The 26,400-nt window shown below is 37.2% G+C and overlaps 5 protein-coding genes across 13 annotated transcripts; 3 read left to right on the top strand and 2 right to left on the bottom strand.

Moving 5' to 3' along the window:
* The first annotated feature begins 117 nt into the window (after positions 1-117).
* LOC123988546 lies at positions 118-2,011 on the top strand. Its single transcript, XM_046289017.1, has one exon. It carries the CDS (start codon positions 125-127, stop codon positions 1,931-1,933), a length of 1,809 nt encoding a protein of 602 aa, XP_046144973.1. The 5' UTR covers positions 118-124; the 3' UTR covers positions 1,934-2,011.
* A 672-nt stretch (positions 2,012-2,683) lies between these two features.
* On the bottom strand, positions 2,684-7,148 carry LOC114872994 (ankyrin repeat and zinc finger domain-containing protein 1-like). Its single transcript, XM_029180806.2, has 12 exons — positions 6,918-7,148; positions 6,489-6,695; positions 6,097-6,413; positions 5,821-5,935; positions 5,599-5,741; positions 5,301-5,526; positions 4,963-5,232; positions 4,683-4,889; positions 4,318-4,594; positions 4,107-4,248; positions 3,851-4,024; positions 2,684-3,769 (listed from the first exon to the last, which is right to left on the bottom strand). Exons 1-12 carry the CDS (start codon positions 7,015-7,017, stop codon positions 3,596-3,598), a joined length of 2,352 nt encoding a protein of 783 aa, XP_029036639.2. The 5' UTR covers positions 7,018-7,148; the 3' UTR covers positions 2,684-3,595.
* A 161-nt stretch (positions 7,149-7,309) lies between these two features.
* LOC114872995 (RING-type E3 ubiquitin-protein ligase PPIL2) lies at positions 7,310-9,788 on the top strand. Its single transcript, XM_029180807.2, has 9 exons — positions 7,310-7,487; positions 7,586-7,952; positions 8,026-8,191; positions 8,265-8,413; positions 8,477-8,600; positions 8,667-8,815; positions 8,882-9,033; positions 9,101-9,436; positions 9,514-9,788. The coding sequence occupies exons 1-9, from the start codon at positions 7,456-7,458 to the stop codon at positions 9,599-9,601; spliced, it is 1,563 nt and encodes a 520-aa protein (XP_029036640.1). The 5' UTR covers positions 7,310-7,455; the 3' UTR covers positions 9,602-9,788.
* A 106-nt stretch (positions 9,789-9,894) lies between these two features.
* Positions 9,895-23,211, top strand: LOC114872903 (paxillin). 9 transcript variants are annotated; one of them, XM_029180644.2, is made up of 11 exons: positions 13,575-13,664; positions 14,157-14,306; positions 15,768-15,919; positions 18,983-19,136; positions 19,362-19,491; positions 19,580-19,781; positions 20,425-20,739; positions 20,823-20,996; positions 21,076-21,306; positions 22,459-22,579; positions 22,654-23,211. In XM_029180644.2, exons 2-11 carry the CDS (start codon positions 14,219-14,221, stop codon positions 22,797-22,799), a joined length of 1,713 nt encoding a protein of 570 aa, XP_029036477.1. In that variant the 5' UTR covers positions 13,575-13,664; positions 14,157-14,218; the 3' UTR covers positions 22,800-23,211. The 9 variants fall into 9 exon arrangements, with proteins under 9 accessions (XP_029036481.1, XP_029036480.1, XP_029036476.1 ...); XM_029180645.2 differs by having other exon boundaries at positions 13,591-13,694; XM_029180648.2 differs by lacking the exons at positions 13,575-13,664; positions 14,157-14,306 and adding an exon at positions 9,895-10,056.
* Positions 23,212-23,934: 723 nt separating this feature from the next.
* LOC114872906 lies at positions 23,935-26,259 on the bottom strand. The gene is given in 4 exon segments (XM_029180652.2): positions 23,935-24,962; positions 25,205-25,393; positions 25,396-25,705; positions 25,785-26,259. Coding segments are annotated over 4 exon segments (1,371 nt in total). The 5' UTR covers positions 26,027-26,259; the 3' UTR covers positions 23,935-24,332.
* Between the last annotated feature and the right edge of the window lie 141 nt (positions 26,260-26,400).

Raw genomic sequence — 26,400 nt, 5'->3', positions numbered from 1 at the left:
GACACCCTGTCCACCCAGCTATTCCCCCGCGAGTCAACGCAGTCTTTACTCCCAACCGAATCTACCAACTCTTCTGGTATCCTACGACAGGAGATCCGGTGGTTCTACCGATCGTCGTATAAGAATGTCCCAACCCACCCTGAACTCCAGTTTCAGTGGCATTAACTTTGCTGGAATGAATCGTGGCTCCCGACTGTCGTACACTAGTCTCAGGGCAGCTTCCGGGGATAACAGTATAAACGAAGAGGAAAGATTGTCGGCTCCCAGCGTGCAGGGATTCGGTGGGAGTTCGAGAGGAAGCTTAACGATGGATCAAGGCTCTCCAAGATTGTCTCAACCGGACGTGCGACGATTCGCTCTACGGCACGACGTGCCGGCGAAACGGGAACGTCTATCCCAACCGACTCTAGTCACCGGGGACTATCATCCTGGTCGTGGTCAACAGAGATTGTCTCAACCTTGCCTGAGTACAGGAAAAGAGCTTAATTTGCCGATGATGGTCTTTCACTCGCCCTCTCCGCCCACTATCAAGCACAAAAGATTCTCACCTGCTGTACACGTTAGCAAGAGGGAACGTCTGTCCCAGTTGGACATCGGTTCGAAGTACAGGAACCTGAAAGAGTCCACCGCGACGAAATTCAATAGGGATAGATTCTCGATACCTGAACTAGAAACGCAGAATGATCTGAAATTAATGGCTGGTACACCGAAACAAAGGTTCAGCTTGGATAGCCAGCTGAAGAATCAGGATATAACTCGGTCCAGATTACTACCAATCGCTAGTTCACCCATCAGCGAACACCAGCAATCAAAGATCGAAGAACAGCCAGCTGTTCCCATAGGAAAAATGAAAAGTCCCACTCGGGACGGACTTGGAAGCGTACTGGTAGCAAGTGCAACTCCTATATTACCGTCGACCGAGAGACAATTGTTGTCCATCGAGGTGAATAAAAAGACCGCTGTAGTTTCATCAACAACGTCGACGACGACGTCTGTGACACAACAGAAGAACCAAACAACGTCGGTGACGGGTAAGCTTCAAAGATCTATCTCCCCGGTTCCTACCAGGGAAAGGATGTCGGTGCCTGAGATAAGGAACTCGAGTCTACGTAGATTACTTGATCCACCGACGAGACAGAGGCACAGTATCACAGGGAATTTAAGACACAGTATCAGCATCATATCTCCCATCAGACCTCTGGATTTCGGTAAGAAGTCGCCAAAGCATTTATTCGAGGAAGCCTTGGAACGGTTCAGGAGGGACGAGAAAGAGGAGAATCGTAAAAACGAAATGTCTAATTCACAGACCATAGTGGACATCGTTCACGAACCTAAACACATTCAGAAACACTACTCGTACACGTACGAGAGTACAGATGATAATTCTTCTATTCTTGGTAAGTTAAGCGTATCCGTGACACCCAAGAAAAAGTATCTGGAAAGTAATTTCGATGAGAACGAACAGGTGATCACGACGGTAATCGAAACGGATGTGCCTATGATAATGGCCAGTCCAAGATACACGAAAAAATCTTCTTACTCCAGCGAAGCACCGAAATGGATAAGGAAGTATTTAGAAAGCGAAAGTCCCAAAGGTGGGAGACGAGCGACTGGAAATAAAGAAAAGGCTAATCGTAAGAACAGTCGAAGGAAAAGCTCACTGGAATCGGTGGATGGCGATAACAAGGTAACAAGAAAGGTTCGCTCCAAGTCGGTTAGCAGCGGTGAAAGAAGTCCTAAGCCCAGAAACACCATCGTACAGTCTGATTTAAAGAACATGAAAAATACATATGTTAGGATTGTTCCTTCGAATAAGATACAAGAGAACAGGTACGAGGTGAAGATTGAAAACAGTTGGGCCGATGGAGAAATTAATAGACTGTACGGAGACGAATGCGACGATACGGACTCGGATGATTCCACGTCCATTTAAATTAACATAACGACACTAACAAGGAGTGTTAATCAAGTCTGATGTAATACTAGAAAAATATTCGACACATATTTTTTTAGCGACAAAGGATTGAAAATAGACTTTAAAGTTGAGGATGAAAAATAAACTTATAGTGAAACAAAACTATACTGAATAAATAGTTTCTACCACCGTTGATTTTTTAAACAATCTGTAAGGAAATATGTGTCGAATATCATCTCTAGGAACACTTGGTTAATATTAAAGAATTAGAGAAAAAAGAATTGTCAATCTAAACTAAGATAATATTTATAAATTGGTACAGCGAATAATGAAAAGATTTCACATTCTGTACTTAAGCCATTCAAATGTTATGACTTCTACGAAAAATTGATATTTTCATTATAGTTCACAGTGAACAAGTACCGATAGGAAAGAAATTTAATTAGCCTAAAAGCACGGTTCAACAATGAACACCTCCGATTTGAAATATTTTCTGACATTGTTTGTATATAGTATCGTGGATTGTACCTACTCGATACATGAACAGGAAAGAAAGAATGTCTATATTTATAATGATGACTTCTGGATCTCAAAATACATTATTTTCATTGAAATCGAGTCGAGGAGATACCGTGTAAATAATGAAAATTGTATTTGATTACGTTTATCTAACTGAATGTATAGTTAATGAATTTTAGAAAGACCCAATTAGGTACAAATTTTTTATTTCAATAGAATACGAGAGATATAAGTTATATGGATATTTTCTTTTTCTCGTATACCACCGACTATAAACGTTACCATAATTTTATGGTATGAGTATTGAAAAATTGATATTCCTTTATATACTAGTCATCGATGAGATTCACGTGTGAATGCACTGTTTTAAATTTTATTTATGAAAAACGGATGGTATTCGAACTTTATATAAAAAGAGATTTATCCATCTATTATACTTCCAAAGACTCGGTTTTTCGCATAAACATTACAATGATTACGATGTTATTATAACAATCTGATGTTATAATATCGTAAATCTGGTATGAATGTAATAAATGCGGTCATGAGTGTGAAACTTAGTTACTGTTTATTGTTAGCATAAAAGATGTTAGTTCTTTATATATGTCATTTAATATATAATTAACGATGTTATACATTAAAATAGTAATCAACATAAAAAGTATATAAAGTGTATTTAATTTAAAAAAAAAAAAAAGACATATGCTCTCTATATACTACTTACTCCTTATAATTGAATTTTTGACTAAAAAATAAAGGAATAAAATTTATAAATTTTAATTTACTTTATTGTACAAGTTTATTTCTTTTGTCACGATGCATATGTTATAAAAATTCTTGAATGTAACATCAAGTTTGATTTTTTGACACTTGAAAAATACAGGCAAGAAATTTTATCTAAATTAGATAATAAATATGTATTATTTATATTAAAAAACATAAGGAATTTACTTTACTGTATAAGTTTTATTATTGCCGAAAATTATAAGTGTATTTCATTTTAACTTTATTCACATGCGTGCGTGCAAAGAGAAGATTTCCTTTAATCGCCTCTGCACACAGGTGCACAAATCATACTATTATTGTAATTTGTACATTTTGACAACATACGGTACGTTTATAAAAGTATAACTTAACTGCGATTTCATACATAGAATGCCATCAGGTAACAACCTTGTTGCGAAGACGATGCTCTTTCAAACATGGCATAGAACAAAAACGATTGCAATTGTACTCGAATGGTACCTGACCAGCCATATTGACAGCACATTGAAAGCATCGTGAAACCACAGAGCATCCTTGTTTTAAAATACGTTGTTCAGCAGCTACTGCTCTCTATAGTACAAATTTACAGTTTTAATTCCATTATTTTATAGCCACCAGGTAATTCAAACAACTATTGATTAAAACATTTACCTTTTCTCTATCGTTAAGATTAAGGAATCTCTGCTTAGCGTCTTCCTCCTGCTTCTTCAAATCAAATTCTTTCTTTTTCAACTTTTCTTTTTCTCGTTTCAATTTTCTATATTGTCTCTTTTTTTCCGATTCCTCTTGTTCTATTTCATCAGTAAGTGGTCCAGGTATTTGAGACTTTATAATAAACAAATGTATTATTTTATAGATATTGATGATATTTCATTAAAGGAACATAAGGAAACAATATAGTAAGTACCTTACTATAATTGAACTTATCGGGATTGGCGCCCATAAATCTTCTAAACACGTTTCTAGTTTCCTTATTGTTCGCCGCTGCATACGGAGTTTGTAATTTTCTATTTTTGTTACAGGGATCTGAACCAGCTTCCAACAATCGCCTAAAATTAAATCCCTTAACACTTATTCATCTCAAAAGAAGCATTTTACGAATAATAATGCGAACATACCACACCGATTTTAGATGCCCACTGAGAGCTGCTACGTGTAACATTGTATTACCATCCTCGTTGGGATCATTCACTAACTTTGTTACATCATTTTTATGTATGATCGAGTTACTCTCAACAGTTATATCTCCTTTGTTCTGATCCTCCAACTCTGTATTTTTTTCTGCTTCCATTAGTAAGTCATCAATAAGAGACGACAGTAGATCGTTGTCACCTACTTTGCACGCCGACCATAACTTCATCTTTGCGCTAGTTAGCGATTCGTTCATAATGCAGTCTAAAAGAAATTGTATATTTTATTAGTCAACCCGTCTATTTATTCTTCAACTTCTTCAGTTTCTTCAACTACCGTCTATTTAACTCACCATCCTTTTTCTGTTTCTTTCTTTGACGTCGAGTTTTCTTGTTTTTCATATATCTCGGTACAGTATCTTGGAAAGCTAGTAAATGTTCATTAAATTCGATTTCTAATTCTTGCTCGACCAGAGTAATGTCCATTGGTACACCAACAGTTCCTATCTGACTGTCTAGCTCTGATTCCGAAGATGACCGTGCTAACTTTGCAACAATATCTAAAACAATAAGATCCAAATTTTATAAATGTATAGTATTATTAAATTACGTATAGTACTTCAAAATTCGTACCTGGTAAAGGACGGCACGGACTTTTTCTTGGTTTCGCTCTATCTATATGAGACCGAGAATTTCTCTGCTGTCTTTCAGGAGATGGTTGAGCAGGTATTTTATTCTTATCGTTATCTTGGGGATTACGTATGTTATTGGCAGTAATAGAATCGTATTCTTCATTCTCCACTTTTTCCAAAGTTTCATCGATTACCTCAACTTTTGAAACTTTCTTCCTCAGAGGCTGTCGTGGTGAAATAGGAAAGCAATCCGTAAAGTCAGCTGCAGATCCTAAAATATACAATCGCAAAATAAGTATAAACACACTAAGGTACTACAATGCAACAGTAACCGCGTACCATAAATTTCCATGGTACTTAATATATCATACACCCTTTTAACTTCATTATACGTTGCTCTACGAGTAGGGAACGGCAATGGTCTTAATCTTGCATCATTTTTATCTAAAGGCGGATTTTTTCCTCCAAATAATACAGTACGATTATACGGTCCAACCGCTCTGTATAGAATCAGAGAAGAATTGTTAATATGGGATGACCATGATTCGAGTATGTCTTGTACATGCTGAAAAATATGAAAATTTTAATGTGCGTTTATGATTGTAACATCTGTTGGTTCCATCGATAAATAAACTACCTGAAGAAGCGAAGCTTCGTTATAACGACGCAAACTAGCACCAGCGCTTTTCGGATGATTAGTCGTACGTGAACTTTGGGCAAATCCTTGCTTGGCTCTTACAGTATAAAAATGAAAGGTCTTATGCACAATTGGTTCTCCATCTAAAAGAAAAATTATCGGCTTATATAACGTATCGATATTTGCGAAAATAATATTTCGTAAATAAATAACAATTTATACCTTGAAATACAGCAGCAGCAAAATGCCCCCCACCAATCATGATAACGGTCCACGTTGTTTTCCTCCCGCTGTCTAATGCTTGAGCAATCATCTCATTGTCTACCTCAGGAATTTCCTAAAATGTAATTGCATCTCTCCTGATCTGGCACGTATAGACAACGCCAAGTGATTCTAACAAAGTAGATCAAATTACAAGATAAGATCATAGACAAGGATGTCTAAGCTTATAACAAAATTCTTTTCAAAACTACGATTTTTATAAACAAATGAACAGACCTTCTTATGATGGAGTAAACACCTGTATATACTGAATATATTTCCATCATCATTTTCAAAGAAGACTTTTGAATGACGATTAGCAGTGACCATTAAACTTTCAAGTTTTTTTCCTTTCACTGTTTCATCAGAACATTCTGTGTCTGAACTATCAGAAATTGACTCTGCATTCCTTGCTTTCCTCTCTGTTTTCTTGATCTTCACTGCAGTGCTCTTATTTTCCCCAAGTCCACTTGGAGAATTACCTGTTTCTGAGACATAGGTCTCATCCTCATTTTCAGACTCAGCATCGCTTCCAGATAAACTTGAAACATCCCCTACAATGCAAATACCACTATTTTTTTCATGTCAAAGTCATTAATCCATTAAAACCTTGATAATTTCTTTGATACCTTCATCAGCTAAGAGACTAAACTTATCCTCGCTAATAGGCTTCAATCCATTTAAACGTTGCTTTAAATTATACCGGTGCCAATCTAATTTGTAATGAAGTCTCTGTTGTGCTTTATCTTCAAATATTGCATTGCAAAATGAACAACTTAAGGAGTCTGATACAACTAAGTCATCTAATTGACTCAATACCTTTTCAGTTTCTGAAACTGAAACAATATACACACTGTTATTTAAATTTTCTATAAACATATGGACAATCCAAACATTAATGTCAATGTCAAATAAAACAGTTAAAGTCTCAACAAATTTCTGACTTTAAAGAATACAAATGCATAATCACTGTGATCATAATCCTATGTGGCAATACATACATACACGTCATCGCTAATAAGTATTTAATTAAGATAGAACGTTTTAAGTAACATTACCAGATGACGATCGAGATTGCATGCATTGTGCAACTTTAATTCCTTTTGTGATTCTGTTAAAATCTTCCAAATTGTATATTTTAAACATTTGATGATCCATGACGTATTGCAATGTTTCCGCAGATGAAGGTGTTTTTGAAAGCAGGGTGGAAAAGAAATTCAATGAACGGTTGACAAAAATACGGAAACAGTTGATAAACTCCCAGAACGAAAAGTTAGCAAGGCCACTACAGGCCGTATTTCGTGCTGTAACCAATGACTACAGATACAAAAGGACTGGATATGTCTCTGTTCTCAAGGAATTATAATTTTAGGGTTATCGAATACCCCCAGGTAAAGTTAGGTCTGCCTGTTCTGCACTGTTTTACCAACGCGGAATTCGAAGTTCGACCTCCACGCCTCCACCGAGTGTTTATTGTTCAAAAGAATAAACAGTATAATCTGATTCTGTAAAATAATAATTGAGAACAACATTGATAAGTATTAATTAGTTAATCAGTGATTTGTTGAAAACGATAGTTTAATAAAACAAACAAAAATGGGGAAACGACAGCATCAGAAAGATAAAATGTAAGATATTCCACTAATGCTACTTAGGTTATAAAGAAATAACATATTTTCTTTTCTTTTCTTAATGAATCATTCAATCATATTTATTGTTTTTGTAGGTATTTAACATACACTGAATGGACAACATTGTATGGTGGAAAAAAGTCAGGAACCTCTGAATCAAGTGAAGATACAACATTTAGGCGTTTACCTTATGATCATTGTTGTTTAACTTTGCAACCATTTGAACACCCTTACTGTGATCCACATGGAAATGTTTTTGAATTGGAAGCAATATTAGAATACATAAAAAGATATAAACACAATCCTATCACAGGAAAATCAATAGATCCAAAAACTTTGATAAAACTTAACTTCTATAAAAATATAGAAGGACAGTATCACTGTCCAGTTCTTTTTAAACTGTTTACCAAACACTCTCACATTGTTGCTATTAAAACAACTGGAAATGTGTTTTCATATGAGGTATAAAAGAAGAATTATATTTTGTTTTTAAATGTTTATTCATAAATATTTAATATATTACTGATGTTTTTAGGCAGTAGAACAATTGAATATAAAAACTCGTAATTGGAAGGATTTACTAAATGATGAACCTTTTACAAGGAAGGATATCATTACAATACAAGATCCGAATAATGCAACAAAATTCAATTTATCCACCTTTCATCATATTAAAAATAATATAAAAGTTGAAGATGAAGGTAATGTTTTAATTTCTTTAAATACAACTGTTGTATATTTTAAAACAACTGAATGTGCTTATTACTGTTTCAGAAATGGTGAAGGACAGAAATAATCCCAATGCAAAACTAAAAACTGTATCAATGGAAACTAAAGAAATATTATTTGAATTGGATAGGGATTTTAAACAAGCTGCACCTAAGGAAGAAGTTTCTAAACCAAAAGCTGATAAATTTAATGCTGTTTGTATATTATTATTGATATATTTTATTCTAACATGATATTTATGTGATATTTATATTTAGGCACATTATTCTACGGGCGCAGTAGCAGCTGGTTTTACATCAACAGTTATGCCAACTGAAACCACTCATCAGGCAGCAGTTATAGCGGAAGATTTAGTACGATACGAGCGAGTTAAAAAGAAAGGTAACTACTTAAGTACCTATTCATCTTTCTATTCAATTAGATCAATAACATAAAATTGTTTTCCAGGATATGTAAGATTCCTTACGAATTTCGGTGCTTTGAATCTAGAACTGCACTGTGATCTTGTTTCAAAAACTTGTGAAAATTTTATAAAACTTTGCCAACGTGGCTATTATAATGGAACAAAGTTTCATCGATCTATACGAAATTTCATGGTAAATATAATTAACGTTTTATGTAGAAACTATAAGTAATAGAAACATAAGTGTTGATTTATTTAGATACAAGGTGGTGATCCTACAAATACTGGTAATGGAGGAACATCCATTTGGGGTAAAACGTTTGAAGACGAATTTAAACCAAACTTGGTGCATCAAGGAAGAGGAATTCTCTCTATGGCAAATTCTGGGCCAAATACAAATGGATCGCAATTGTATATAATTTATTATATAGTTTCGTACGTTCACCGGTATATGATATTTAATCTATTTTATTTACAGTTTCATCACGTTTCGGTCATGTAGACATTTAGATCGTAAGCATACTGTTTTTGGAAAGATAGTGGGTGGATTGGAAACATTAAATGCCATTGAAAAAGTTGAGGTAGACAACAAAGATAGACCTATAGAAGACATTGTCGTACAGAAAGCTCAAGTTTTCGTTGATCCGTTTCAAGAAGCAGACGAACAATTAATTGCTGAGCGTGAAGCCGAAGCAGAACGATTGGCTCAAGAAAGTGCGAGAAATAAATCAGATGACAAAAGAGGGAAAAAGGAGGACCTGAAAGTATATCGATCAGGTGTAGGAAAATACATAAAAATGGATAAGGATGAAAAGTAACATCAAATTAATTAGAAAATCACTTATATTAGATGTTTTTAATACAGTATTAATCATTTAATTTTGTCTGCAGGACGGAAAAAGATGAATCCAATACTGCACCTGCAATCAAGAAGAAAAAAGTTGCAGCAAACTCATTTGGTGATTTTTCTTCTTGGTAGGAAAATTATTAAAGTATTAAAGATTAGTGTACATATATATATAAATTGTTTAGAATTTTTATTTTAGGTGTAAAATATTTTTATAAATATACATCTACAACTTGATTATCACATGTATTTAAATTTAAAAAAGTGTAAAATATGATAAATTTATTATTATAAATTAAACAGTTATGTATAAACTTTATCCTGATAAATTGTGTGTTTGAATATTTCGTATAGACGGGGAATAAATTTATACGAGTATATGAAGGTTAGACAACTGTACTGGAAATTAAAAGCTGAAGACCGGGTTCTCCATATTTGATGTTTGCTTTGCTCAACTCGAACGGGTAAATTTAGTATTCATTTTTCACGTGCTTCTTTGCAATTTTAGGTTCAAATTATTGAAATTCGTGTGTAATTTGTGAAACAGTGCATATCAGATTAATATAGATTGAATATGGATGATTTAGGTGAGTAAATATAAATTTAATCGTGTCATTTTTAAATAACCTCAAACCTAAATTAAACTGTCAGAATTATCATAGCGTTTTGATATGTATTTTTCGTTACATCTTTTTTTAGATTCCTGTTTTTATTAATCCCCAATTCCATAATCATGTTCTTGAGAATTATAAATGGTTACAATATGTTATCTTAATTTAATAATTTCATAACTATAATATTATTGAAAATATGATTATGTATTTATGTTCAGTAAAGCAATCTGTACAGATATTCATAAAAATGATATGAAAAACTGAGCACGTACAAATTTATTATGAATATTTGTAAAATGAGTTAATAATTTTCATTTTGTCTGTGTATATGATTTCATATATACTTATATAGCTATTGCTTTACGTTTGATTCGTATAAAATTTAGTAATAAAATCCAGATGTTACATAGTAAATTTAGAAAAAAAGCAAGGAAAATGTAAATACGTAACTATTATCTTAACGACCACGGGTCTATGGTAATTAGTAACGATTTATTGCGTCACCGTTAAACATACTACATACTGATTTACCCCTTGACTTCATTTACTTGATATACATTTCATTCAATCTGAAATTTTTTTAATTCAAGTATATCGGTTGAATTTATTATTAGTTGAACATTGACGATAAATTCCTTGCAACGATACGGCGCTTACAGCAGATTTAAAATGTCACTTTTTTATCTCTGCACCTGATACAACAATTTCTTTGATAAAGTGGAATCTGAAGATAATACTTTTTAATTCTTCGAGCGTAATTATGATTTCCAAGATACAAACTAATTTGTATATCAGGTAGCATTAAAAGTATTTGATAAAAAATCACGTAGATCAGTTTACAGGAAGAGACCTTTAAATCAGCGTGATATTACAAGCGTGTCCTAAGTGTTCGGTGCCAACGATTCTACGTATTTTTAGTGTATTTCACGGCGCCGTTGTCCTCTCATTATTGCCGCTGCGGGGAGAGGATAGACGTAGCGAGTGCGGGCGAGCGCCTGAAATACACTGGTGCATTTGAACTTCTCGTTTTCCCTTGCTCAAATTTGGTCTATCCGGTCTAGAAACAGTTAATAATACATACACTGTTTTATTCTGATCCATAGAGCGTTAAATTCTTCCCTTGTTATCACACTGACAAAAAACTTATCCGTTTCACTTTTTGAGAGATGTTGGGAGGTTTGTTAAACGAGTGGTGCGCGCATGTGATCAATTTATGCGTCGCAAGATGGTACTGAAACAAATTTGTAAATAGTGAGAAATCTATCGATCGATCAACGTATCAATGCAGTTTTATAAACAAACAGTGCAGCGATTTATTCGCACACACTTATACGTGTGTAAAATTCGCAGACAACATTCAACAAGTGGCCGCTTGGTGTGTGCATCAGCCCCACCATCGCTCGATCCTCTACATAGCTCGGTCATTCGCGATAGACAGCGAAGAGAAGCATTACCACGGGAAAAGTGCTACCTAATAATACCACGTTGGTGTATTCAATGAATTCGTAATTTCTCTGTGAACACTGTGGCAAAGCTAATGAATGTCAGTGCGATTACAAGTGACACATTGAAAAGAAAGAAAAAGAAATTATGGCTATGGATCGAACGATGTACGGGAAGATAGAACGAAGCGCTATCTATCAACCCTATAAAATCACCATTAAGAAGGGTTCGCCACCTGGATGTGAGTTGACGTTTCTTTTAACGTTTAACCCGTTAATAAACAAAATTGTGTATTCACAATATTTTGCGGGCCTTTTATGGTCATCAATTTTCCTCCCACTGTCTGTTTAGTTTCATAAGTAAATACTTATTTACCTTTTCTGCTGGGCGCGAAACTCGAGTGATTTCAAATAATAAATAGAATCCATAGTGCAGTTTAGAAAATTGTTTCTAACGCTTGCGAATGCACGCGCGCATATATGCGACCTCTTTGCATACGTAATCTGATTCCTGATCTGAAATATAAATTATAAATTGTTGTCAATAATTTTTGTTTTAGCAGAAATATTTTAGATGAAAGTATTGGTTGCTGTGTGGATACATTATCTATATTGTTTTGCATCTCTGTAACTGTACGCGATATCATTAATGTGGACTTTTAAATTAAGCTCAATTGCTCGTGACGTAATACATTTCTTTTTTTGTCGGTTTAAAATAGGCGTTAAAACGCTCCGAAACAAATATGCTATATACGCGAATATTTAAAAAAAATGTATTACTGTTGACTTTAATTTATGATACCAGTTACTCGATTACTTGATTAATATTGCTTACGTGTACTCTTTTTTCTTGAACTTTCTATCTGACGTATGTACCAGGAAATTATAATGCTCTTGAACTGCTGACGGATTTACATAATATATTTTTGGCATATTTTCAAAGGTTAATACGCAAAGTTACTAATTCAAACAGCTGCCAGTATTTCAAAATTGTTGAAAATTATAGTAAACTACTTGAAAAAAATATTTGTTTTTATATTGTGTGTCACCGCAGAGGGTGAATTCAAATTATTTTTGAAACGCGCTTTTGATCTTGACCGAAAAGATGACTCAGTGCAACAGTTTGCAGAATTTTTTTTTTGGAATACCTTTCACCTACAACGTGGGTTGCCTTGACACTAAACTTTCTGAAATAATTGTTGAAGTCATTATTTACTGACGATCCTTTTTATGGAAATGTATAAAAAGAATGTGGTAGCTTGATCTCTACGCGTTCTAACCGAAGTTTGAATTAAAAATACTACTTACCGATAGTTCGACTTGTGCCATCTATTTGGTAGCATTAGAAATAGTTTCAATATAATCTACCTTATCGACATTGCAGTTAGATGTTACCGACAGCCGATTTATTAGCAAATGAATGCATATCAATTATCCTTTATCTTTCTAAAAAAAAATTAATAAACCTAGGTATTAAAATTTCTGATTGTTATGCTTATGACGCGCATTCCAGTTGCGACATACCCGTTATTGGAAGTTCTTTTTTTAGAAAAAGTGCACGGAAACTGCGCTTGTTTATCGTGCATAACATTACATCAAAGATCGTGTAACGATCCAGTGAACGCGTAGGTATCTCTTCCTTGATCGAACCTTGGCTGATCTATGCACAACCATATCAGGCACGACAGTGCCTACGCTTTTGCATTCGACGTAACTTCTCAAATAGATTCAACTTGACCTATTCTGTTCACGTTACAAGTTCCGACTATTAGGATGCATCGGTTTTGGTCGTTTCTCGTCACCTTAGGATTATATGGAAAGAAAAGTGAAAACAGAAGTAGAAGATTAGGTGGTCGTGGTTATTTTTGGAGAGTTTGTCGTCATAAATCTAGGTGAAAACATTTACCTATAAGCATCATGCGTGTAAACGAAGGTGCGCAATAGAGATGGACAGCAGCAAGGTTGACACGAGGAAGGGGAATAGGGACAAAGGAAGGAGGAGATGAATTCACGTAACACAGATTCTGTAGATGCAGCCTGAGAATCAACACGTGCTGCCAGTTTCATCTGATCCTGCAACAGATTCGCGACATTATCGATAATTCATTTGAAAGCTTATTACTTTCTTCATCTGGCAAGGTGATACAACCTTAGGGTGTCTTCCAAAACGTAATCTCTCAAAATTTTGTTAGTGAATTTCCTTGATTACTAAGGACTCTTAAATTGTGAAGTGGAACTTCTTTTTGATCAGCATTAATTTCACGGAAACATCTGAAAAAATACAATACGCAATCATATTTTGAAACATGAATGATTAATTAGCTTTGGAGATCACTCATGTTTTAAAAAAAACATGATACGCCTTATGATACCGTCTGATGTTTAAATTTAAACATTTATTTTTATACTTATTACCGTTACAATGACAGTAGACGCTTGTTTTTATGCGAACTTTATATTAAATATAATTGGCAAGGGAAGAGAGGATTTATTTTCAACGTTTCCTTTCTTCAAACTGCAATTTAGTCGTCGCTCTACCTTCGTCTTTGCATCTCTGTTCTTCAAATTCATATTAAATCAGTGTTCAGTGATTTTGATAGATTATTCTTCAGTTTATTCTATCTTTCGCAGATATCTAGAAATAAATTAATCGTTAAATCTCGCTTTTACGTTAAATCGTAAAGCATAATAACATGACCGAGATTATGAGACCTGTGTCACCAATCTCACCGGTTCGTTTGGCAACGATCCAAAAACACTCACGCTGGGAACAATACATAAGTAAGTAACTATACCATGAATTAACATGATTAATTCGTGCGTGATACTTAACTTTACCTTTTAGGATGATTTTTTTGCCTCATCATCACAAGCTATCAACAGTTATCTGCAATAACTTTGTATTACGTCAAAAGTCTTCTATTTCCAATTTAATCTCTTTTAAATCCATCAACGAAAGTTCTTACGACTGTTCAGTTTTTTTAGAAACCCATGACGAAAGTGCGTTACGCATATCGCGCAATATTGCCGTTCAAATTCACTGTATGATTCAGAAGTATAAAATAGATTCGGGGAAGCTCGGTAGGCTCGTTGCCAGCGTCGAATCTCATTCAAGCGTGCGATCCATGTTCCATTTGTTGATCCTGTGCATTAAAATTCAAATTTACGCTTTTGTTCTAAAATCAGTGTTGATACAATGATTTACATGAAAAATTCATATCTATAATTTACCAATGGGAACGCATCTATGAATGAAACTTATCATGCGCTCAGATTCTTTTCCTCGTAATCGGTTCTGCGAGCCGACTAGGCTGCTTTTCCTTTACTTCGAAGTAGCAACGAGTTCCTACTTCCCTTATTATGAGAACACTCCCTCCATCTCCTGTTCTTTCTCCTTCTCCAGTCCAGTTTGCCTCCTCCAGGTTTCAATACTCCAACTCCAAAGCCGGTCGTTTTACCGAGAACTTTATTGACAATCAGTACCGTTTTGTCGATCTCCACGCGTCCGCAGATTCCGTCCATATTTGCGATCGCCACGTGACGCCGTATCTGATCCTATCGCAGTTTATCGATCGGGTTAATATCTCGATGCAAGAAAGTACCGCGCACGGTGGATCGATTTATCGATGTAAACATCGAAGTGCAAACAAACCTCGATACATGTTTTCGTTGGGAGCCATTAAAATTTTCGCGTAGTCTGCAAATAATTTTTACGTGTCATTGCGTGTCCACTTTTTATTCCCTTGCGAATAAATTTTGAACGCGTAGTAACATCGATAGACACCGTTTCCTGGAAGTCATCTCGCTCGTAGTTCCGATTCGACCGGAAGTGTGTGTCAAAGTTCGACGATCTGAAAAGCGTGGGTGTGTCGTGATTTGTCTCGCGATGGAAACAGAATGCGAATCGCAGGACCAGGACAATCTCTATGAAGCTTACAAAGCGGAGCAAACGGAAACCAATCTTCCGAGTCTTGGTAAATGAGCAATTTTCTCGGGATTCGTTTACGACACTACCTTATGCGCTTATCTTGAGGTTATACTTGTTAAACAACGCACGCGTCATCGTTTTTTTCGTTGTTCTGTCGCAAGATATCAAAACCGTTCGGCTGTACATGTCTTTCTGTACAGGCATCAAACAAAAATTAAATTTTCTCTGTAAAATTGAATAAAGACAAGTCCTACACATGCTGTGAAGTAGTTCACTTCATCTCGAATTAAGGGGTGTTAAATTTCTGATTTCAGATGCGTTGTTAGCGGATTTACAAAACACGGTGTCATCGGAGGGCAATCATGTCGGTAGTAATGCAACTCCTGGTTACGGATCATTGAACGGGGCACGAACCACTGCATACAGATCCTACGATAATCGAACTTCCCCTCTTCCCTCACAATCGGTATGTACGCTTTGTTTATACTATCAGTCAACAATCGAATGCATCCGCCGTATCGATACGGTCGATGACTGATAAATCCATTTAGCGCGGATTATTTTTTTATTAGATTACATAAGGTGTCGGTAAAAAAGTATTCGCGTTGATAAAATTATATTTTCTTGAATTGAAATGCAAGACTATATCGCAAGAAATTGAATGATTTTGCACGAATAAAATGCTTTCTGAATGTAAACGCATTTTTTAAAAATGAACTTTGGGTCGATAAGTTATCTCCGGCCGTGTTGAGTTACCGACGGACGGTCAGTCAGGTGTTAAAAGTTAGAAGCTTCTGCGATAGATGGCGGAAGTGATAGTTATTTGAAAATAATAATTAATTTCTTTTTTAAAAGTATTTAGTTTATATTTTATATTTTCAAATATTTAAAATGATAATTAAAAACATTATAGAAAATATACAGAATCGATAAGGAAGAAATTCATAAAGCTGGCGCGGCGCGCCAGTTGCGGCTCTTTTTAAAATTCCGCGCCTAGTGACCTTCTCTCGATTTTCCATAATGTCTCGAAATAAAGCGATTAGTCGCGAATCCGTAAATAAAAATCTTTACGATCGTGTCCATTTAACATAGCCAGTTCAGAGAAGAATCAAACGATTTGTAATCAACTTTTTGCAACATATTTTTAGAGTCGCTCAATTTACAAGGTGCGCTCTCACCTTACACGTCGAAAATAAATCAGAACCGATCGTTTTTCTTCCAATTCAAGAAGGAATCGCGTAACGAATCATGGAAAAAACAGACACATTCCAGATATACGTGTGACGCAGAGGTTAGCTAAAATTAGAATCGATATTGCCTCGAAAATCGACTACTCGAATCGCTCAGCTACAAGCGCTTTAAATTCATACAGGAAAAAAGATGAAAAGAAAAACAGATTTAGGTTACGCTTTCGGATTCAACGTAATATATAGACGCTTACATACAAACAAAAATAAAATGTCAAAAATAAAAAAAAAATAAAAGACGCTATAAAATAAAATTTACTACAGGAAATGTATAGAATGAACGTAGGAAGCTTAGCTGGTTTTCTAGCAGGGCTTGAACTTTTTATCGATCGCTTTTCTTGCGAAACACCTGTTACGTTTCCCGTTGTACTATCGATTCTCTTTTATTATTTAGACTTTGGTCGCTAAATTTTCCCACTTTGTGTGAAACGAGCGTTTCGCTCGCAGGTGCCAACTGCACAGTAGAATGAAACCGATGCCAAAACCGATATTCTTTATAAAATACAACTTTATCCGAATGTTAATTGCCTCGTCTGGTTCCGTTTGCCGATCGTTTTAAACGCGTTCCTTCATCTTGCGTAAGCGACACTTGGAATGCCTCAATTTGAATACCGTTTAACGCGTTAACAGGTGTAGATTTATTCAAGAAAGACGAGAATCACCGTCGCAATGTTTGCATTCTTTTAATAATTTTTCACTTCTTTTTTTTTCTTTTTTGTATTATAAACCTGTTACAATTTCGCGGGTTATTTACAACTTTTCCGAGCATCTAAAGTTTCGACCTCGCGAGAGCAGCTTCCTCGACATTGCAGTAAATATAGCGAATGTCTTTTCGTACATCCCTGGAGGTTCGCGGTATAAATACATTTTATTGCACCTATGAACAGTCGTCGTACGTTGCCGAAGAAAAAACGTAGCCCAGGAGAAAAATTTTTCCGCGATTTTGCGGTAGGGAAAAAGCTAGCGAGCCTCTATCGTTAATTCATATCCACCACCTGTCGCGTGCAGCGAGATAAATCTTTTCACGGTTTGACGAATGTTCTTCGCGTAAATCATAAAACTCTGCTCGCTGGTGTCTCACCGTTTCGTCGCTGTTACTCGAAATTCGATCATTTTGAAAAATCAGTGATAGAGCCTACGATTCGTCTTACAGAGCGTAGATCTACGGCCTTCGGTCGCAGCGTGTTATTTTCCCTCTTTCTGTGTTATTTCTGCGGATTTCAAGGAACTTGTCTAAACTCTCCCACAATGCATCGATTCATCTAGTCTTCTTAGATTTCATTTCGTTCCAATTGATTTTTCCAGAAGCGAAGGCTGAATTATTAAGTTTCATGGAATTTCGCTGAATTCCTTACCGATTCGATAATTCTTCGCGATAGGCTGCCGTTTATTTTTTCGTTCGTCAGCCTTGAAGAAGAAAATCTGCAAGCTGCGATCCGGAGCTGCTCGGAGTTCCAGTTGGAAAAGATTTTAAACAGGGTTCTGCAGGATTCGATATGCCGCGACATGTTTCGCCGCCGGTGGTTCGCTATTGGATATTTTTGGAACGGCAACTCACCAAGAACAACCTAGTTTCCATCATCAGGATCTTTCATTTTCATATACTTCTTTGCGGGGAAAAAGAAAGAATCGTTAATTGATTTCTGACGATCTCTGAGATCCTCCTGAACCATGTTGTTGGAAGAAAAAAAAATTTAGTCCACTTCGTTTCAAAGATATAGAATTAAATTTCATGTTAATTCGACTGAACAATTCTTGATTCTTCAGTTCCTATTTTCAATATTTGAAACATTATCGCTGGACTTCCAAGAGTATTTCGAGATGGAACAAGGCGACATTGGACACGTAAATTTAGCATTTCGAACACGGTTCTTTCGGCGATTCTCGCGAGGCGACGAGAATGAATGGGTCAGATTGGACCCGAGTTGGTCGCTTTTAAATGATAGAGGAAAAGAAAAAAATGTTCTAGCCCGAGTGGCAAGTTGCCGCGAAAACGTATTATTTCAAAACATGATGTCATTAGATGGTGCGCGGAATTTGTAAATACATTATCAATTAGGTGGACGCGCGGAGGACAAGGCGTCATACACTTTTAATAGAAACTCGCCCGCCAAACCGACCAACGTTTCTCGTCGTCGTTCCAAAATCATCTTTCGAATCGTTGCAAATCTCTTCTGACAGATTGCCATTGGTATTCGTATTGTTATTCGTACAGGAATCTCCTATAATTAAATCAAAGCTATTAACTCGTCGTTAGTTTCCTGGTTAATGAACTTTTCCAGCCGACTTATCAAAACCGTGAAGCAATCGAGGAGAGCATCGCTAGAAGCAGCAGCGGAGGGAAGATGCCGTCTCTGAACAACAATCTTTCAGAGTTGGACACTCTTCTCCAAGATTTAAGTAACGCTCGCTACAACGCCCACTATCAGGAAAGAGGTCAGGATTCACACTTCTATTAACGCTAGATTGCCGGACAAATAGATCCGTCAAAATAGGTATTTTGGAACTAACGAATGGGAGAGGAATTTCATAATTCTATTAAAAAGCAACATATGTTTTTAAGTAAATGAGTCAAATTGACTCGCTCCGGCAATCTAGCGTTAATCGTTAATTCCTTCTTTGAAATATGATCGATATAAATATATTCTGATGTATCGATAGAGACCCGCGTATCCTCCGCAGGAATGAACGGAGACTCTAGTCCGATGCTTCGTTCTCCGAGCAGTATGTCAGCCTCCAGACCCACCGTCGATTCCTTACTCGAGGAATTAAGCACCGCGGTACCGAACGGGTAAGCACCTACTTGGATAGGAAATAAAAAAATGTTGCGATCGAAGTTAGCAAAATGAGCAAAGATATATGTTCGTTCTTGATAAAAGGGATTATCCGACGGATGGAAAGGTGAAAGTGACCATACAGGAGACGTCGACGGAGATTCAACCTGTGTACGATGGTTATCCTTCCAGAGTACATGGTTCGTTGAATCGTAGCGAGGTGCAAAGGGGATACACGAATGGTCACACGGCTAGCAACGCTACCAAGGAACTGGACGACTTAATGGCTTCTCTGTCCGAATTCAAGGTACACGGCAACGTATCGGTAACGACACGGATGACTTTTGTTATTTGATTTTTAGATTATGTAATATCGTCGAGTCGGCTCGATAAGCACCGGGTGCAATAAGCTTTCCTAATGTTTGCTTACTATTAAAGCCACTACTATAGAATGAGAAAACAGTGCCGTTAAAACTATTCCTGCCCATTCTTGGCTCCCTAGGTTACCAAAATAACCTCCATTCCACCATCCACCGATCTACCCACCACCTCCTCTTCTCTTCGTTCCCCGTCGCCTCCTTTCCTTCATCTACGCCGATTTTTCGTCGTGGTACCGGGAGGGAGGGAAAATATAGAGGGTGGGGATCACACTGATCCACGAAATCTCTCAAAGCTTTCAGCCAGTCTGCAAGCTCGCCTGGTACCAATCGACATCTCTCCTACGGGTCTTTATTCAACATTATTTTTCCTCTTTCTCTCTTTTTTTTCCTCACTTTTACTACCTTGACGCACCTTGACATTCTGTCTTGAAATAACTTCGAACACCTCTCCTTGATTCTTCCCTCGCTGCTTTCCTCTAACTTTGATCGAGTCGTTTTCCTCTTACTTTTATATTTCCCACGATCGTTACAATTTTCTGTGTCTTCATGGGATTATAATAAATATTGCAGATCAACAGCGGCTCCCATCAGCATCAGACGGTGACAGACTCTCCGTACGCGAAGCCGAACAAAGCGACGAAGAGTTCGCAGAGCCCGCAGCCACCCGAAGGCGCGCAAACTCGAATTCATATCACAGAGACCCACGCGACGCATCATTATCAGCAGCAACACGGGGAGCCGTATCCAAGCCAGCCAGCGGCTCAGACGAAACAGAATCAGTTGGATTCTATGCTAGGAAACCTACAGGCAGACATGAGCCGTCAAGGTGTGAACACTACTCAGAAGGGCTGCTGCAGCGCCTGCGAGAAGCCTATCGTCGGACAAGTACGAGAATCTGCCTACCTTGATGGTTTTTCCAATTAATCGGTTTACACTACGGACGGATACGTGTAATCGGCTGATTTCAGGTGATCACCGCGCTAGGAAAGACCTGGCACCCGGAACACTTCACTTGCACCCACTGCAATCAAGAATTAGGAACACGGAACTTCTTCGAGAGGGAGGGACACCCGTACTGCGAGCCGGATTATCATAATCTATTCTCGCCTCGTTGTGCCTACTGTAACGGTCCCATTCTGGACGTAAGGAGGATGGATTGATAGTTGTTTAGTATTTCCTTTGCCCGACGGCGTATCAGAACGGTGGTCTTGTTATTTTCAGAAATGCGTAACCGCTCTGGAAAAAACTTGGCACACCGAGCACTTCTTCTGCGCTCAGTGTGGCAAACAATTCGGCGAGGAAGGATTCCACGAGCGGGACGGCAAGCCTTACTGCAGAGAGGATTACTTTGACATGTTCGCACCGAAATGTGGCGGCTGCAATCGTGCCATCATGGAGAATTACATATCCGCCCTGAATAGTCAGTGGCACCCGGACTGTTTCGTTTGCAGGGTAGGTTGTTCGCGCGAGCGTTGTTCACCGTCTAATTTATTGCGGCGACGCTCGAGAATTAACCCTTTGGCTATCGGACGAAGAAAAGAGTAAGGAACTAGGGTAGCGAAAGGGTTAAAGGGTTATTAATTAATACGAATTTTGGTTTCTTTAAATCGTACCACTTGCAGGATTGTAAGAAGCCAGTTTCTGGAAAGTCGTTTTACGCAATGGAGGGCAAACCCGTTTGCCCGAAATGCGTCGGCGTCGATGACGACGAAGAAGAAGAAGAAGAAGAAGCATAAACGATGCGGAAGATCGCATTGTGATGCTCTTCGATTTCTTATGTATAAAGCCCTTTTTGCTCCCCATTGATATATGCTGTCAAACTCCATCGATGCGGAGTTTGCCTCTCTTCCCCCCACCCCCCACACGCACTTTTCATTTTTCAGCTGATGATTTCAAACTGGTTTTACAAAAGAAGAAAATGCACCAAATGCGACCTCGTCGTTTTATATTCCGCTTCGAAATTATCTATTCCTCGGACACACGGATGTACACCCCCGCCACACATACACGAACACATAGATGTACAGTACACGGAAACACAGCTAGGGCGATGTTGTTAATTTATAATATGCTATTCTAACGGGTCATTGATGCAGTCGGAATTGATTTACTGTCAAATTACACTTTTTAGCTAGGAGATTATTATTGTTATTAACAATCGATCGTACAAAACGCTAATAGCAGTTGTTAGTATTGTATGAAAAAAATAAAAATAAATTAGGAAAAAAAGAAAACAAAAAACACACACAACACAAGAGTTAGCGTTCACTGACTCTGATGCTGTCTCTTGCCATGCGTCTTCCTTGAAGACAGGTATGGTTCGATGCCGGTGTCCTATGTTATAACGATCCCATCAGTACGTACAACTGCTACGATTAGTATTCGTTTCGCCTAGGGTGTACGATCGATGATGGCATAGATTATTTAATAGGTTCCACCATGCCCATGGTTGCTTACTACTTGGATTAGGACCTGAATCAATAATGACTTATCAATTATCATTTATTGTTATTTTGTATGCTTCGTGTTAGAACACGAAGATGTATGTCTTTTCTCGAACAGTCATTTCCAAATGACATACATATTCTTTTTTTTTAATTACAGGATTGTAGACAAAAGTTTCAAGGAGGGTCATTCTTTGATCACGAAGGTTTACCTTACTGCGAGACCCATTATCATGCTAAGAGAGGATCCTTGTGTGCAGGATGTCATAAACCGATTACAGGTGTCCATACGTTTATTTCTATACATCTAGTCATTTTTCCAAGGTGATTCTTTAACAGTTGATTATTGTTTCAGGTCGTTGCATAACTGCAATGTTCCGGAAATTCCATCCAGAACATTTTGTATGCGCGTTTTGCTTGAAACAATTGAACAAAGGTACATTCAAAGAACAGAATGATAAACCTTATTGCCATGGATGTTTCGATAAACTGTTCGGCTAAGGTTTTACCGGAAAGTATTCGTATTTCTAATACATATAACAACGAACGAGCTGTTTCGCTTGGTATTACTTACCGTTTTATAGACAGCAGTACGTCTATATCTATAGGGCATGTAATCGTTTTAGTCGTTATGCAAAAGTACGTGTAATTTCACGATCCAAGCTTATTGATTATGAACCGAAACAGCCTTTAGAAATTTTTACAGATCTTAACATTGAATATGGTGCAACAATTCAATTATCATGTATCGACATCTTATCCCAACGATAAGGTAATAGATTATCTAGAGTCATCGTTATCTTCCATTGTCCTTAATAAGGACTCGTTGCTAATATTTTCATGCATATTTTGTATTATGTACTTTAATCATTGACCATACAGTTTAAGGAATAATAAAAGGTGCTAACTCGTAGCTTACTTTTACTAATAATGTATTTGTTAAGAGATTACATATACAAGGTATTAGGCTATAGGTTGGCATCATTTGAGCAATTTTTTCCTTTACCAAAATGCTCATTAAGGCATAGTTTTTGAATTATTAATCAAAAATACTGCGCAATCAGAACGCGCATAGTGCGCAGGCGCGACATCGGTAGCGTCGGCTATGAACCGACGCACCGAATAGTTTGTCCGTGACCAAAATGGCGGGAGCGGTTGTCGTATCTTACACTCCTGCAACTGAGCCTACGCATTTTAATTTCTCGCTGTTTTTTAATTAATAATTCAAACACCAAGTCTTAACGAGGGTCAAAAGATGCTCACCTGTAACCAAACACCTTGTAAGTACATTCAAGTATCACAGCTGCCACTTGAAAAACATGTGTGAAATTTGGTATGTTGCCAAATATGAAACAATTCTTTTATTAAATTTCATACAAAATGAAATATTTATAGGTTGTAATTGCAACACTGCTTTTTTCAAACTGGTTGTTTTTACATGGTATTGAAATTACTATTTAAGAGCCTCCGTTAAATACACATAAAAGATGCATAATAAATCTAATAAATTAAATCAATCAAAACTGAAACATGAAATGAAAGCATGTATTTTTCTTTAGATAATGCATCTTTTTCGAATTTTTTTATCTAATCAAATTTTTAACAGAGAGGAACATAAAAATAAATAGAAAGGTTATCGTCTTAGACATATCATTTATTTGGCATACTGTTGCATCGCACAGCAGTCCTCTGTTTGTTTCTGATAAACATTTAATACATATTATATACATTAACATTCCACTATTCGAATCATGCGTTTAAAAAAATTGTTTATAAATAGTGAGAATTATTTTTTAAAAGAAATTTAAGTATAGAAATGCGTATATAAAAATACGTATACAATTGTACACATAACACGTGCTACCAGCTCGTAAAAAAATTCGTGAGTAGTACTTCATCACGATTAGTGCTATACTGCTCATCTTAAAATAAGCTCAGAATGAATAAAACCGGAAATCAAACGACGCTCGAAGTACGTCTCGTATCATGGTTACGCATTATCACAGACACAATATATCTTCCTTACTTCTACTGTCAAGCTAACGTAGGAAATAATTCTGTAAAACTTTCGTGCCAGAGATCTGTTAAGTTTAAGTTTGATTTTTCATTACGCGTATCGGGATTTGGAGAGCCATGCGATTCGTAGCCGCAGTCGGATGCGTTAGAATCTAATGCGACACTAGTATCCACCGCAACACTAGTGTCCATATCTTCGGAATGTATACTTGACGGAGACATTGAATCCATGCTTGTGTAAGACGGCGACAACTGATTGGAATAACGATTTGGTGGCAGATGCGACGAAACCTCCACCGAATTAACACCGTCCGTGACTACTTCTTGAACGCACTCTTGAATGCTCACGTTACTTTCGTCTCCGGGATAAATAATTGTTACAGAATTTGTGGCTTCGTCGTAGGTGCCATAAATTGTGTCCAAATCATGCGTATCAAGTTCCTGTTTAACTTCGACTTCTGATTTCACCGGTACTGGTGCCGTTATGTTTGTAGTAAAATGTGCGCTGTCTGTGCTAGAAACAGGATGCCATGATTGATGCGTAGTTAGGCTTCTACAGGTTCTACTGGCTTCCACATCTTTTGATGCCTGCCCCACCATTCCTTTTGAATTGTCACGTTTCTCACCGGTATCTTCCTTGACTGACACCTACGCAAGACACAATCATCATGCCATTAACAAAAGGAAGTCTGAGTTGTAAATGAAGAATTATTAATTCAGAAATGAATGAAATATTCAATGGTAAGCAAAGATTCTATTTCAGCGTGCGAAACAATGATTTTGAAGGATCATAGTATCTTGTTCTTTCAAACAATTCATTCATTCCTATAATGCAGACAAATTAGATTAATACGTTTTCCTAAACAAATTTGTTTCATTGAAATACTCACTTGTTCATTTGTTCTATTAGAATTTGCTTCCACTTCGGCGGTAACTTCTCGCAGAAGACTTTCTGCAAGTTCTTCAAGTCGTTCGATGTAATCGTCTCCTTGGAGGTCGCCAAACAGTTCTTCAAGAGGAGGTAGATGGTCAGTATCTTCAGAAGAATTGCTGCTCCTGGGGTTAGCGTCAGTGACGGTGCCAGCTGTGTTGTTCCACCCTGCTGCAGAGGGTGAGAGGGGGATACTGCAGATCCCAGCGAGGATACAGCACAGCCGACACGACTCTGGCACATGGAGCAAACGAATTCTTCCGATTTTTTTCCTTCTTTCTCCTTCCTTATCCTTTTTGTTTCAGTGACCAACAACTCGTTCTGCGACCTCAGCATAGCACATTCCTGTGATAACAATTCATTTTGTTCCCTTAAGGTCCTAACAGTGTCTTCCAACTCGTCGAGTTTAGCTTTCTTCCGGTCCCGAGACGTTTGAGCCGCTACCCTGTTTTTTAATTTCCTACAAAAGAAACGTGACGTTAATTCAACCCTATGACAAGGTACCGTTTCATTACATCAGTCGTCCACTGTAAACATACTTTCTTTGCAATTTTTCTTCCCAGGTTAGATGGTCCAGCCGTCGTTTCTTTCCACGGACACAAACATCCTGAATTTCATCGTGCTTAATCATCTTCTTCGGTTCCATCTTCAATTTATCATTCAAAGCAGATGTAAAATTGAATTTCGGCACGGTTTTTGGTAAGTCGTTAATCGAAATAACGCCAGGTACTTTTGACATGCCCTTAGGCAGAGTGATGATAACGCTTTTCAGTACGCTCATAATCTGCCATGCAATAGATTTCCTATTATCACTTGTTTTATAAAGTCACTGTCCGATATTTAGCCGCTGTTCTCATTCCTTGAGACGCCGAATAACGACTGATACGAAACATAACACTACCCAGAAGGAAATCTCTTTAGGCGCTCACTGGCTGATGTAATCCAACTGACGGGCTGCAACATTTCACCGGCGAAAGAACAACCTAGAATTGCAGCGTACTCCGGCTTACGATGTGACTGGCTGAAACGTAGAACGTTACATGTGGTGTACCGTTATTGGCTGCCACGTCGACGCTTCTTCACACTCCTTTACCACCACTATCACCGGATGATTGTATACAGATTGTATACGTCATTCTTCACACTCTACGGTAC

Source organism: Osmia bicornis, chromosome 15 (assembly GCF_907164935.1).
Source record: "Osmia bicornis bicornis chromosome 15, iOsmBic2.1, whole genome shotgun sequence".
Classification (NCBI taxonomy): Eukaryota; Metazoa; Arthropoda; class Insecta; order Hymenoptera; family Megachilidae; genus Osmia; species Osmia bicornis.
Note: the sequence above shows the minus strand (reverse complement) of the source record. Positions and strands in the feature narration are given on the sequence as shown.

Excerpts from the sequence above, each read along its gene's own strand:
- LOC123988546 (XM_046289017.1), top strand. The coding sequence starts at position 125 with ATGTCCCAACCCACCCTGAACTCCAGTTTCAGTGGCATTAACTTTGCT.
- LOC114872994 (XM_029180806.2), bottom strand. The coding sequence starts at position 7,017 with ATGGATCATCAAATGTTTAAAATATACAATTTGGAAGATTTTAACAGA. Across the intron at positions 6,696-6,917 it reads GCAATCTCGATCGTCATCTG|TTTCAGAAACTGAAAAGGTA; the intron begins GTAATGTTACTT and ends ATATTGTTTCAG. Across the intron at positions 5,527-5,598 it reads ACGAAGCTTCGCTTCTTCAG|CATGTACAAGACATACTCGA; the intron begins GTAGTTTATTTA and ends CATATTTTTCAG.
- LOC114872995 (XM_029180807.2), top strand. The coding sequence starts at position 7,456 with ATGGGGAAACGACAGCATCAGAAAGATAAAAT. Across the intron at positions 7,953-8,025 it reads GAAATGTGTTTTCATATGAG|GCAGTAGAACAATTGAATAT; the intron begins GTATAAAAGAAG and ends TGATGTTTTTAG. Across the intron at positions 8,414-8,476 it reads AAGCTGATAAATTTAATGCT|GCACATTATTCTACGGGCGC; the intron begins GTTTGTATATTA and ends ATTTATATTTAG.
- LOC114872903 (XM_029180643.2), top strand. The coding sequence starts at position 11,674 with ATGGCTATGGATCGAACGATGTACGGGAAGATAGAACGAAGCGCTATC. Across the intron at positions 19,492-19,579 it reads AGCACCGCGGTACCGAACGG|GGATTATCCGACGGATGGAA; the intron begins GTAAGCACCTAC and ends TCTTGATAAAAG. Across the intron at positions 20,997-21,075 it reads GTAACGGTCCCATTCTGGAC|AAATGCGTAACCGCTCTGGA; the intron begins GTAAGGAGGATG and ends TGTTATTTTCAG.